The sequence below is a fragment of the Channa argus genome, chromosome 3, assembly GCF_033026475.1.
Source record: "Channa argus isolate prfri chromosome 3, Channa argus male v1.0, whole genome shotgun sequence".
Taxonomy (NCBI): domain Eukaryota; kingdom Metazoa; phylum Chordata; class Actinopteri; order Anabantiformes; family Channidae; genus Channa; species Channa argus.
The window spans coordinates 2,769,273-2,783,164 of record NC_090199.1 but is presented as its reverse complement, the minus strand read 5'-3'; the positions used below and the strand labels follow the sequence as shown (position 1 = coordinate 2,783,164).

Below are 13,892 nucleotides of genomic sequence, written 5' to 3'. Positions count from 1 at the left end.
GTAAATGGTGAACAGAGGTCGCTCCTAACAGGAGGATACTAGAAACTGGATTCAGAACAGGACGAGCACACGAAAGATGTTAACTTAATAGAATCTAAGGTGACAACAGAGTGGATGTTGAAAACAAGAGGGGAACAGAATTTCCAGAATAAACACAGCTAAGGCTCAGGGACAAGTTAGACTACAGTAAAACTGAGCACAACTTAAAACACACTGGAAGGGAAAGATACCCAAGTATCAGAGTTGGGGGAGCACATTAACACAAGAACTAAGGGGAGGCAGACACAAACAAACTAAACAGAAAGCACTGGCAAACTGAAGAACACAAGCAAATCTAAACACGAAAAAACCAGGATCAAACAAGCGGAGAAAACTAGAGACTAGACCAAAACACTGAATTAAACAAAAGGCAAACCTCAGACCAAAACCACACAGGAAACACAGAGTCCAGGATACTAGAGTCCAGATTTCCCAAGAGTCCAAGAAACATAAGTTTAGGCTTTACCAAAAGTCCAGAGTCTACTGTGGGGTTGGTGAGGACGACGAAAATGAAGACAGGTGCAAACAATTAGGGACAACGAGGGTAAAGCTGGGCAAAAAGAACCAGGGACAGGAAGTAAGGAGAAGGGGGCACAAAATAAAAGTCATGGTGTTACCATGACAACATGAACAACATTGTAAGAGGAGGTTTAAGGAAATGAAGCAGTTTCTGTGTGTTATTATTGTGGACATGGCTTAGGAACAGTTCAATTTCAAATCCGTGTAAAAGATATTTTGCCATTATAAGAACATTGTTAACAAAGAACCTCAACTGTTTTGTCTGGAATGTTCCAGATTCCAAAGGTCACGTTGCTACATTGAAAAGCTGAAGCCTCATTTTTTGACTCTGGTCGTACATGTAGCTTGTTCCAAAAGGCTGATGTTCTAATGTTCCAACATCTGTCATGCAGAAGGTGCAAATATTACAGTTAACGTTAAACTGATGATGAAGAAATTCCTCATAAGCTTTTGGGGGAATGGGAAAAGCTCAATATTTGGTCCTAATTTGAATAATATCAGTTTTAGAGTATTCAAATAAGATGGAAGTTTCTTCTTACAGGGCAGGAAAACACTCCATGTCAAGCGTTGCTCTAATTACTTTGTTACTGCATCTTTTCTGATCAGGATTGAAATTTGAAATGAACATAGCTGCTGGTGTGTTGGTTGAGAACGTGAATGATGGGATGAGCAGATTTTTGTGAATTAATACGAGATGTCGTAACAGGATTATCTTACAGCCACACTGCTCTGATTTTTCTGTCCCTGTGAGGACAGAACAGGATCCATCTGGTTTGTCATATGGACAGTTTTTTATTTATTATATTTTATTATTTTAGCATTAAAGTGCTTTATGCACAAGCACTGGATTCACTGTGTTTAGTTTTATAACATTTTTATCCCAAAAACATGTAAATTGTGGAAATTTTAAGCTTTAATATAAATTTACATGACAGATGTGTCCGTGTGCCAATCATAGTTCACATCAGTGGTAAATCTGGATGAATTATGAAGCCACAAGTTGTACTAGATGAAGAGCTGAATGATCCGGCTCAGTACAAGGAGCTGGAATTCACGGGTTAAACCTTTGGGGATCAGGACAATTATACTTTAAAGTGTCAACAGTAAAACTCATTATGCAGAAAGGCCCATGTACTTGGAGTATTTCTATAAGTGATGTCATCTGGAGGTGTTTCCAGCTAAAAGTAGAGAGATATTTTAATGTAGGGAAGTCAGAGGGCACTTTAATGGCATTCATGTTCATGTACTACCCAAATAAGAACCACAAGAAGCAGGTTCAACAGCAGTGAAGGTTCCTTTAATTGGACAAACCTAAACATTACAATAATCGTTCCATTACCAGTCAATGTTCAGATGATAAGTGGGAAATTTGCAGAGCTTTTACCTTTAAGAGATGGTATTTGAAGTGACTGGCAGTTGTTTGAGTTGTGTTTCAGGGATCTTTGCTTTTTGAAATGAGTTTTTCACTGTTTGTTTTGTTGGAGCTGCAGTGACATCACATGTCCACACAAGGACACTGTTGTTCACATGGTTTTAACTGCAGCTTAACAACCATTTGGGATTTTTAGCACAGAACATAGACAAAATGTTTAGGGAAATTTAGACAGAACAGATTTATTTGATCTTTACATGTTGTGTTTTACCCAAGTGTTTGCTTGTTGGATGGTTGTGTGTTCATATAACAACATATGTGAGTCATGCAGAATGAAACGGGGCAGTAAAATTGTCCCTTTTAAAAGTTTTCTGTTTCATTAAAATTGATCATTAAACTGATCAAATCCTACATATGCACACTTCCCCAGAAACAGGTGGCAACATCATCAACCCTGATAACACTTCTCTAAAAGAGAATATTCCCCTTGAAACGTCTCAATATACTTCACAAGGGATCAAACTGTCCACTAAAAGTGAAACGAGTAATTAAAAAAGACACAATATAGTGTCAGAATGATTTCATCTTAATTTCCAATCTGTTTATTATCTGTTGGCCATTGAAATGTTCACTTTACGTAACGTACATTTAGTTAAATAAGTGAGTTCTAACTAAAACAGACAACAAATGTACTATGACCTGCTCTGTAATTGGAAGGTAATAGTAACTGAGCACTTTCATGGAAAACACTTAACAAAACACTTAAACTTAAACACTTAAACTTAGCAAAATGTACATGACGTGTTGGGGATTTGATGAAGGGTTAGTAAATTCTGTCTTTGGCTGAAATGTTGCCGTGCAAATATTTTACTTAACAAACTTATGGATGAACTGATTAGAACATGAGTCTGAACTGACAGACAAACTGCAACGTGATACTGTGTTACACCGTCTCATGAGAGACTTCTGGAGAGTAGGATGAGCAAATGATCTTTGGCCGACATGTTGACATGTTGCAAATATTTCACAAAACAATTACAAACCTAACTCTATACTGTAGTGTCTGAACTCATGGCCAGTGATAAATACTAATAATCATCTTGGTAAACCACAAACAAATGTGATCAGAAATCCACATTTATAGCAGAATGTGATAAAACTAGTTTAACAACATTTTGCAGTAACTTTCTTTCTTTACTCTTTTAGTGACATAATACAAGATCTGACTTTGTCTAATGAGTGTAAGCTGTTAGACTGGTTACTGGTTTTTACTGTTACTGCTCCTAGTTGTTACTGTGATGCCTGCAGAGATTGGGCCTCTATAAAGAAACACCTCTCTAGCTATGCTGACCTTAAAACTCTGCTGCAGCTTGTTGCTGTGTCTGAAAAGGTCAATGCTGCTTGCACACAGACGGCCTGCTAAAAGCATTAAAGTAGAGGAAAAGTTGATCAAAAACTGTTCACATCATTCAGGCCACTCTGGACCAAGTGGGGCCAAGTGCCTACAGCATCCCTGACACCTCTTTGTGCTCTGTAAGCAAACCTGAAGGGATCCACTTCTCCCGAGTTTTCACCTAAGATCTTCTCATTAATAATCTTATCAAATAGCTACACGTTACATTTCTAGGCCTGTATGACATGACTAGTGTTTGTCACTGATTTTTCCTGTGGAAATGAAGAAATCTTTCAGCTGAAGACACACTGTGCTCATTCTACACAGACCGTGTGATAATAGTTACTCCTCATAATCCTGTCGCCTTCACAAACACATTTTATATGATACTTGTGTGTGTGAGTGTTTTAAAGAGTTCATACAATGAAGAGAAATAAAAAGGAACAAGTCTTGTTATTAATCTCACTCTGAAGAAGGCTGATGTTGTTCTTTGTTCACGTTAGGTAACATACCTACATAATTGTTTAGTGAAATATTTGCACGTCAGCCAAAGAGAATTCACTCGTCCTAGATCACGAACACATCGCTGCAGGTGTCAATCATGGAGCTGCTTTTACTCTGCTCGTCGGTCCTGAGAACAAATAAATGAAAAGCTTTTTTTCTGCCAGCTCATGGGATTATTTTGACATGAAACCGCAGCCGAACATCATCGTCCATCACTGTATCCTACAATTACAGATGATGTAATATTTAAAATGGCTGCCTCTGGTTTGTTTCTCATTCATGTTACTTCTACAGTCTCAGCCTGGAAATGAATATGTTGCTGTGCATTTGTTGATATTCATTTCCACCATTCGTGACTAATGTAAAACTGTCATGTTAAATGTAAGAATTCCAATAAAAACATTAAGAGCTTTAGCCAAATATCTTCAACAAGTTGTGAACAGAGCTAACTTAGAAGCAGATTTGCACGTTGCAGAATCAATAGCAGGAGTTTTTTTGGCAATTTAAGATTCTGGGCTTGGATTAGATTTGTGCATGTGTGTTGTTCTCCAGCATTTCCTCAGTTTACATCACAACATCCTGGAAATGTTCCTGCCAATCTACGTTGTTTTGAAATCAGCAATAGTTGAACGTTTCCATGGATTCCCCCTGAGAGAAACAAATGATGTGATAAAAGCTTCTTCTGCTTTGCTTTCATGTCGTTGCTTTGCTCTCGTCATTGTTCTTTCTCTCGTTAGGGAATCAAGGGAGTGGCCATACCTCAGCAGATCACGGCATAGATGTGTGATTTGTCACTGGAGGTGCTTCACACAGTGTAGAAATCATGACATATACGCTTTCAGAGTCAGAGAAGATCGTTGGAGTCAAGATGAAGATACTTGTGCTGTTTCTTCTGGCAGTGCTGGGCTGCAGTGTGGTTGAGGGGAGTGATGAGCCTGATTGTGACCTGAGCATCTTTAAAGAAAAGAATACAATCCAGTTTTTTTTCAACTGTAAGTGAATATTGCATTTACATATTTTCAATATATGCCATCAATAAGATACATATGCATGACACGTAAGCACAGTGTCAGGGCTTCTAATCCATCTTGGGACCTCATCTCTTTCTTTGGAGGCAGCTGTAACTTGTTGTTGGCAAGACACTGAAAGCCAAGTTGCTCCCAGTGGTACGAGCAAGCAGCTGCCATCATTGGTGTGTGTGTGTGTGTGTGTGTGTGAATAGGGGAATGTGAAGGAACATTAGAAACTAACATGTTCATATCAATTTAATTTGAGTCCACTTTTTTAATATTCTGCTAAAATTCTTAAATCTGAAACTAAACTTGTTTCACTTTTAGTCAAATCAAACTCGTGCTGTTTTTTCTGTCAGTGCTCGGCCAAAGTGTGATTGACGGAAGGAATGTGTCAAAATGTGCCCTGCTACGTATTGAAAACCTGGGAGAGAAGTTTGTGATCAACGAAATAGCCAAGTGTAAGTAAATGTTGCATTTACATCATAAACACTGAAGCTTAATGATTGAAAAATACAGAAAATATATGCTGTACATTTACATAACTATGCAGGCTACATATCCACAATGTGCTTTCTTGGGTGGGTCAGGTGACAACCTTCCATGGCAGCTGACATCATGTGTGAACTGATAAATGTGAAGCGACATTGTAAACTAAGCAACATGCGGATGATCAGTTCACTTTCATTGAATTTGCTCACAGTTCGTAGCATAAGTCCACTTACTTTGATCTATGATAAAAAAAATGCTGCTTAAAAACAAAACCACACACGTTAATAACCACGTTATTGGATCAATCGTCAGGAAATTTGATACAAAATACAACATTGATGTTTCCTGTAGAATGAAACTTAATAAAACCCTGTTGACTAGTTTGATAACAGTGGTTAAAGTGTCAAGAAAGCAGGACATTAGTTTGACATGTACAGAATTATCATATAACACGAAGAAACATATGGAGACATATGGACACATCTTCTCAGTTTGGTTTTCTCTTTTCTCTCCTGTCTTCAGATGTCTGTCAAATGGCAGAGAAATCACGTTTTACAACCGATGCAGTTGAGAAGCCGATCAATGAGGAGCGCAGCCTTTTGAAACAGCGAGTTGCGCAATTGACTAGAAGAGAACCACAAGCCAAAAAGTATTCAGATATCCACAGAGAAGCACACATAGCAGCCAGAAAGCGTGAGCCGAGCGTAAAAAGTGAGGCACACATATGTCTAAAAGTAGGAAAGACCTCCACCGGCCACCGGTCTCCAAGTGATGTGGCTACTACCTTCTGCAGCAATGACAAAAATACAAAGTCCAACGTCTGTGAGATACCATGTAACGGTGAGATGCACTTTTACTTACTATCCTTTTTTTTTTCCAAATGATGGGGTGACACATGCTAATGGCCCACTGTGTCATGAAAAGCATCTACTGAGCCCATAAGGAGGTGGAGCACGGCTCTACTACACCTAAGTGATAATAATACCATACAATGTTCTTGTCACTGGAGCAACAGTTAGACTGATGTGTAGAGTGGGAGACACTGTTTAAAAAGAGGATTCAGAGGGTCAGTTAGTCGTCTTTGAACACATATGGATTTGATAAACGGCCATTTAATAGGATGAGAACATCTGCCACTCACACACTACAGTAAATGTGTAAGTGTCCACTGTGTGTGTGTTGGCGACACTTAACAGGAAGTACATTTTACTCTTCTTCTCTCCTCCAGACCGGATACAAAATGACCTAACCTGCTTGCGGGAAGTGTCCACCGTTCTTATGTAGGTACATTTTTTCAAATTACAGGGTTCATCAAATGTCAGACTGGCTTCTGCACTTATTTCCACTGAGAACTGAACTTAGTGTAGTTTTGATATTTTTCCTTCAAGGTCCAACAGGATTCAGAGTTTGACCCACCACACAGCTCAAAAGTAAGTTGACCCCATTGATTATTATATTTGAAAAACTTCTCACTGTTGAAGGCTGAAGAGTCGTTGAATAAAGAAATAGCATTCAAGTAGATATGGAGATGGCTGTTAGTGAACATTCATGAGGCTGTTTGCATGCAATAAAAACAACAAGAATAATAGCATGTGATGAGAGTGACAGGCTGTCAGAGGCCAGAGGACATGGACAGTAGAGTCTGCTGCTGGCTGGAAAACCAGTGGAGCCTGAATATGAGAGTAGTGCAAGAGAACAACTGGTGAATAAAAGTAAAATCACAATTAGCTGGAGGTCGAAATCATGATTTGAGACCAAACAGGAGAATTATGGATGTAGTGAGAGAGGACATGAAGTTAGTTGGTGTGAGAGAAGAGGATGCAGAGGATGCAGAGGATGCAGAGGAAGCAGAGGATGCAGAGGATGCAGAGGATGCAGAGGATGCAGAGGAAGCAGAGGATGCAGAGGATGCAGAGGATGCAGAGGAAGCAGAGGATGCAGAGGATGCAGAGGATGCAGAGGAAGCAGAGGATGCAGAGGATGCAGAGGAAGCAGAGGATGCAGAGGATGCAGAGGATGCAGAGGATGCAGAGGAAGCAGAGGATGCAGAGGATGCAGAGGATGCAGAGGAAGCAGAGGATGCAGAGGATGCAGAGGATGCAGAGGAAGCAGAGGATGCAGAGGATGCAGAGGATGCAGAGGACAGAGTTAGATGGAGACACATGATTCACTGCTGAGACCCCTGAAAGGGAACAGCCCAAAGGAAAAGAAGATTTGCTCAATGCAGGTTAAAGTGCATTAGGACATCAGAATCCAAAGTCCAGAGGACGTCCAATGATGAAAACTAGTTTCAGAAACTGACTATCCAATCACAGTCCAAGTTAAACTACAATGGACATTTCCACACAGAAAATGCTGTGATTGCTAAAAACCAGCTGCTGCAGCTGCTCACGAGTGGAAGCAGTGGAAAAGAAATGGAAACAATTGTTTGCAATTGATTTTTAAAAATATTTCATAACTCTCCAGCACGTAACATGTACCAAGTTTCAGAGTTTTGAAGATCTGATGATGGAAACATAAGCCCCCTTATATTTCTCCCCAGTGGAGAATCCACATGACATTTTGCATGTGTGTTCAGGATAGTGTTTGCACGTATGTGTAAGAGTTATTGGAAACTTTTTGCCCACAGCCACTCAACATCTAACAGCCTGTAGGGGGACAACCATAAGGACATGGACAATGGACTTGGCCTCCCTGTGTCTAATACAGCACTAATAATGAGTGAATGACTGTGTTCACGATACCTTAATGATTTATTTTTCTGTTTTCTAACAGGCAAAAGAAGTTTGAGCTGCGAGTTTGCAAGGAACAAGTCATTGAGAACATCAATGAGTAACTGATTTAGGAAGGATGACAGTTTTTTTTTAATCAAAATGTTTTTTATGTTTTGTTTTTTAAAACTCAAACTACAGACGACAAAAACTAAAGCAAATTGTAGGAAAAAATAGTTTGTATCTCGCCTCCTGTTTTGGCCCCAAGTTATTTTTTACCTGGTTAAACATCAGGGTAGGAATCTCATGGAGTGATGGACACACACACACACACACACACACACACACACACACACACACACACACACACACACACACCATCTGAATGAACCTATTCTGATTTCTAATTGAACAATTAAGGAACTAGTCTTTGTCATAAGGGTCTGTGGCCAGTGGGGAAAAACATTTTGCTTTCAAAAGGATCAAATCCTCTTTTTGCAATAAGTGTTTTGAAACGTCTACTTTCAGTGTGTCATCCATCACCTTCACTCAGACCAAATGATCAGGTCAACAAATCTAAAACGGGGAATAAATACGGGCATTAGCTTTCTGAACGCAGCTGTGGTTTGCAGTATTTGACTGTACTTGTAAAAGGTGATTACTGTGAATCAATAACAGTACTTTACTGTATATTCCAAATGTAATACTGTAGCTAGACCTTCCAGTAACACTGCATTTCCAGTGTTAGTATGATCTACTGTACAAATGAATGTAAAAACATTTAGAAATGGCTAGAAATACTATACTATGATTGACAGTTGTACAGCTCTTTACAGGTAGCATCCTTTTCAAATGACAATAAATACCAGGCTAATAAACTTACTAATCAAGCAGAAATGTTTGCACTTCGGATTGGAAACTCCAGACAAGTACATTTCAGGGGACACTGTGTCGTCAACGCGTTCTCATCCCACAGAGGTTTTTGCAGCCTTCTGTTGTTTCTGTAGATGATTGTAGTTTGTGCATGACTGTGATTCTGTGATAAGGAGGAGTTTTAGTGTGTGCTGCTAACATCTGTGGGCCTTTTGAAACCTGCAGTACCATCACTTGATCACAGGAGGACGATGTTGATTCACAGGATGTTTAGTATCAAAGCAACAAGTAGTTTTTCTGCGATTCTTGTTGTTTTCATCATTTATCTTTATGGAACTTCTACAAGTGGTTCTTCGTGGCCTTATTACTCGTGTCATGTAGGAAAAGAGGACGACATTCAATCACTACATGTTTATCTTAACCATGTGATCATGACTGTAAAAAGACAAGTTGCCTCTAAAGACGTACTGCAGAGCTTGTGCTCTTGAATCCTTTCAACTACTACTACTCATGCAACTACATGAATCACTGGACCAACATGAATGTACGTGAACTAACAGCAAGGTGCTGCAGAATGGAATTAAAGCTTCTATTCACTGGCTGCCAGTGAAAGAAGACAATGTCAAATCTTAGTTGTTACTTCTCACTGTATTACTGCACTACAGGAAGCCAGTGCTGTCATGAAGAGTGGTGTGACATGTGTCCTTTTTGGCTGATTCAAAATGAGGCATGTGAAGGGGCTTTGACTGTGCATGTTGGTTTTCCATTCAGAGTTTTTACTGTCAGATTACTGCTGACTATTCATTTTCTGTGTTTGATGCTTTTCTCGTGAAGAAATGAATCAAATTTGCTTTGAAATGTTATTTTGAAGGTTGAATCACGGAAAAACAGTCACGTCAAAGTAAAAACAGAGTTTTCAGAAGAATCTGCATTAAATAAATATGCAAAAAAGAAAAAAAGTGATTTTGAAAGTCTCCTTCCATTTTTTTAATGATAATGTTTTCTAATGGTTGAAATTTCTGATGGGTATGAACAGAATTCACAGGGGGTGAAGACCTGTCATACCAGTCTCTTTCTCAGGAGATCAACATCTGAATCTGGACTGAAACCAAAGTTATTGGAATAAATCACATAGCTTTTACATTTTTTCTAAATTCTAAAAATGATTGTTTTCCACGTCCTCAGAAACATGTTTGATTTCATGGGGTTTAGTTGAACAGAACTGAGCCATTTGTTTGTTACAATCATTGATCTGTTCTAATCTGAGGAACAGTTGCTAATGTTGGTAATAACCAGGACTTCAGAGAGGAAACCTTTCACATGCAACATCAACTTCCACTGCAATACTCCATCAATCCACAGGGTGGCGCTGTAACACAAAGCTGAACAGAAATCTGAATTTGAAAATTCTGAAATTTCAGATTGGATTGGTCTGAAATGTTAATGACTTCATATTTAAAAGTCATTCATATGAGTCAGAAACATACAATATTGAATATTTGTGTGTGTGATCAACTGTCGGCCTGTCACCAGTGGATTCTGCCTTTTGGATAATGACAGCTGGGATTGGCTACAGCAGCCTGCAGCCCTAGACAAGAGAAGCAGGCAGCTGATGGATGGACTTCTACCAGCTGACTGCTGAGTTTTTCTTATTTAAGGAGATCAGAAATGTGTTTTGGCTGCACATTATTGAGGGATTTATTAACCAGTAGTAGAACTTGAAAATCTTTTCTGTAGAAAACTAAGGAGGGAATTAACTTGTGAGGGTTTGAACAAAAACACCCGGACACTGCAAAAAGAGGATCAGACTAAACATCAATGTAACATTGTTAACAAGGTGAAAACACGCTCACAAAAAGTAGCTGACACTGAATAAAAATCAAACCAAACCTCAGACGAAGACTCAGATTACAGAAACCCACATGGCCAGAAGCCAGGAGTCAAAACCATGAGACGGGTGGACTTGGAAACAGGCAGTTGCACAGATACAACAGAAACAATGACCTGAAACAAGGGGAGAGCTGGGATTTTAAAAGGCAGGAGAACAGTTGAAAGCAATTGTGACTGTTGATGACTGGTAAGCTGGAGAAATTAACTGGGGACAGGAAGTGGAGAAAAGGAGGGACAAAATAAAAGTCCAGGGCAGGAAGTGACTGTGAGAACCAGATCATGACAGTATGAGTGCAGCCAACAGGAAGGAGTCGTTCAAACCATGACAGGATTCTGTGCTCTGCTGGGTTTTAGAGCTTTGCAGTGAATAACGCAGAAGAGAAGGAATTTTTTAAAAAAGAAGAAAAAGAAAATTCAGACAAAGTCCCAAGTGGTTTCTTTTCCTCTGTTGTTCACCCTATAAGCAATGACATGATCACCTGTATGAGACCTGTGCAGACTCAGTTTGTACTTCAGGCATGAAGCTTGATGGAGGCTGGAATTCAGAACAGAACATCGGTCATTTGATTCCAAATAACAGACTGATATTCAGTGAATCAAACAAATGTTCTTACATCCTCTGGACTTAACTGAAGCACATGTACAGGTCAGAGAGAAAACCAAGTGTGAGTGGACTGACAGTGTTTCACTAAAGCAGATCACACATTCTTATAGTATGTGTAGAATCTGCAGTTCAGGAAATAGACTTGACCTTTTTGTTTGTTTTGTCCAGTTTCTTCTAGTTTATTTCTGTCAATTGTTGTAATAAACAGGTTTAATTTGAATTCCATCATTTTAGTCCCATTTCAGAGTAAACTGCTGCTTCTTTAATGGTTGATTAGATTATTGATCAGTTATTGATTTGACCTCATGTCTGACTCTTTATCTTCACTCTAAACACTGAGCTGAGGTGTTCAGAAACTGATTTATGATGATGTCAGTGTCATATTTGACTTTTTCATTTCACCATAATCCAGTGTGTGTGACGTCCTGTGTTTGATAGGATCCATATTCTACATGTTCACATATATTCAGTCAGGTTTGTCTTTTCTTGTGTAAATGCAGTTTGTCAAGGGTTGTGATTATTTTCCACTCCATCAACACTCACATTAAGAGCTAATTACCCATTAGTTTGCTGTGGATCTGGATCTGAGCACTGGTGTCACTGCGGCTCTGCTCCAGCTGGAGGCGCTGTAGGACCAACGGACAGTAAACGCTTAGAGGACAGAAGCTGCTCCAACAATCCTCCAGCCTCAGCCTCCCAGTAGCTTGGATTACAGGCGCCAACGCCGTCATTCATGGAGGGTTGGAGTTTTACTAAGCTGACGTCATCAGTGGATCATAGTTTGCCTCCTTACATTCAGAAATAAAATAATCTTTGATCAAACTCACTGAAAACCTGGAGCCAGACAGTCCACTGGTTGGTTTCATGTCAGAAGGTGATTGACATTGTACAGCATGTTTCACATGGCCCTGATGTTCCTTATGAACAAAGATGGGATTCAGTGAAGTCTGAGAAATGGACTGCAGGGTTTTTGTATTGGTCTGATCACAGATGTGCACTGTCTGTCTCTCTGAAGGAGAAAGAAAACATTTCTATGATGTTTCAAATGCTGCTCCTCATATATTTTCAGGAGCTAAATCAGAAGAAGAGAAGTGGGAAAGTGTTCTTCTGTGCATGAGTGGAAGCAGCTCGTGGTTGAGTCTTTTCTTTCTCTTTTGCCTGAGCAGAAAACACACACACACACACACACTTTTTGTAGTGGCAGCAACACATAGTGATAGAGGTGCGAGCAGAGAGGAGAGGGTTAGGATTGGATGAGCCAGGAGGATGAGTGTGATTGGGCGGTTCTGCACTCTGAGTCCCCAAGCCGTGAAGAAGGAGACAATTAAGTGAGGACACCACCATGGAGGACAGAATGAGACCCCTTGACCCACAGTACACTGATCGAGTAAAACATATTCTTTGAAAGACGTATAGTAGATCTGCGGAGGAAAACCACAACAGACTCTATCTCAGAACTGGACAGGAACATGCACACAGGTGATGTTTGAATCTAAGGTAGGAATCAAACATAACATCTTAAGTTCCCATAAAAGATCATTTGATGGAAAATTAGAAACCAAATAGCTGCAGGATTTGAGTCTTTGTGCCATTAATAAAAATGTTGCTTGGATGAATTACATATATTATATTCACCACACCTCTGATGCTGTAGAACACCTGGTGAAGCAGCTGGCAGAACAGGATGGACCTGGACCTGCTCCTTGCTGAGAAAGAAGGTGTTTGTGTGATGTTTAGAGACTCATGTTGGACTTTCATTTCTAATAATACTGCACCTGATGGAATTGACACCTTTCGTGGCAAAAACTGTAAAGCAAGTTTAGGAGGCAAAAGGCAGCTCACAGTCTTGGTTATGGTGAGTTTAATCAGCAAGACAGAGAAACATGCAGAACAGAACTACACTCAGGAGTCAATCAGATTGACAAGTCTTTACAGGTCAAGGTGTCTTTTAACCACTCAGCTCAGCAGCTGAATTCACAAAAAGGATCAAATCAACCTGACAGACATACAGGTGAAAAGACAGTGGTCAGGAATCTAATCAGCAAGTCTCTGAGACCACTCGTCTCCTATGTGGTCCCTGCTGGGACAGCTTCCTGATGAAGCTCTGGTCTAAAGACAGTGCAGACAGTAGGTCTGCTGAGGTGTGAATGTAGCATTTGGTCAACTTAAACAGGTATTTTCATTTGTAGGAACATTTCTCTTACATCACCACAGTCCTAGAGGGTCTTAGATCCTCAGGGAGGAATTGGCATGAAACTCTGGTGTAAAAACTGGTTGGATGGACCAGATATTTGCTAAATGGAAACCTGTGATATTGTCTTGTTTTCTTATGTCATGTGTAAAAGGTCTAATTATGTGAGTCACAGAGACCAATGACTCATCAGATGGAACTTAGTGATACAACATCTGCAAAGAATTTAGTTCCTCTTTTACAACCTGATGTTGACCTGTACACAGATTCTAGTGATGAAGATCACTGTGTGTA

General features: G+C 39.7%; 2 protein-coding genes across 9 annotated transcripts in view; one reads left to right on the top strand and one right to left on the bottom strand.

The window, feature by feature from the left end:
* LOC137124436 (uncharacterized) overlaps positions 1-13,892 on the bottom strand; it is a 274,410-nt gene that overhangs the window by 238,489 nt on the left and 22,029 nt on the right. The window lies entirely within an intron of this gene.
* Positions 4,013-12,103, top strand: LOC137124493 (uncharacterized). Its single transcript, XM_067499569.1, has 6 exons — positions 4,013-4,819; positions 5,197-5,298; positions 5,852-6,169; positions 6,558-6,609; positions 6,718-6,759; positions 8,105-12,103. Exons 1-6 carry the CDS (start codon positions 4,651-4,653, stop codon positions 8,163-8,165), a joined length of 744 nt encoding a protein of 247 aa, XP_067355670.1. The 5' UTR covers positions 4,013-4,650; the 3' UTR covers positions 8,166-12,103.

Excerpts from the sequence above, each read along its gene's own strand:
- LOC137124493 (XM_067499569.1), top strand. The coding sequence starts at position 4,651 with ATGACATATACGCTTTCAGAGTCAGAGAAGATCGTTGGAGTCAAGATG. Across the intron at positions 6,170-6,557 it reads CTGTGAGATACCATGTAACG|ACCGGATACAAAATGACCTA; the intron begins GTGAGATGCACT and ends TCTCTCCTCCAG. Across the intron at positions 6,610-6,717 it reads GAAGTGTCCACCGTTCTTAT|GTCCAACAGGATTCAGAGTT; the intron begins GTAGGTACATTT and ends TTTTCCTTCAAG.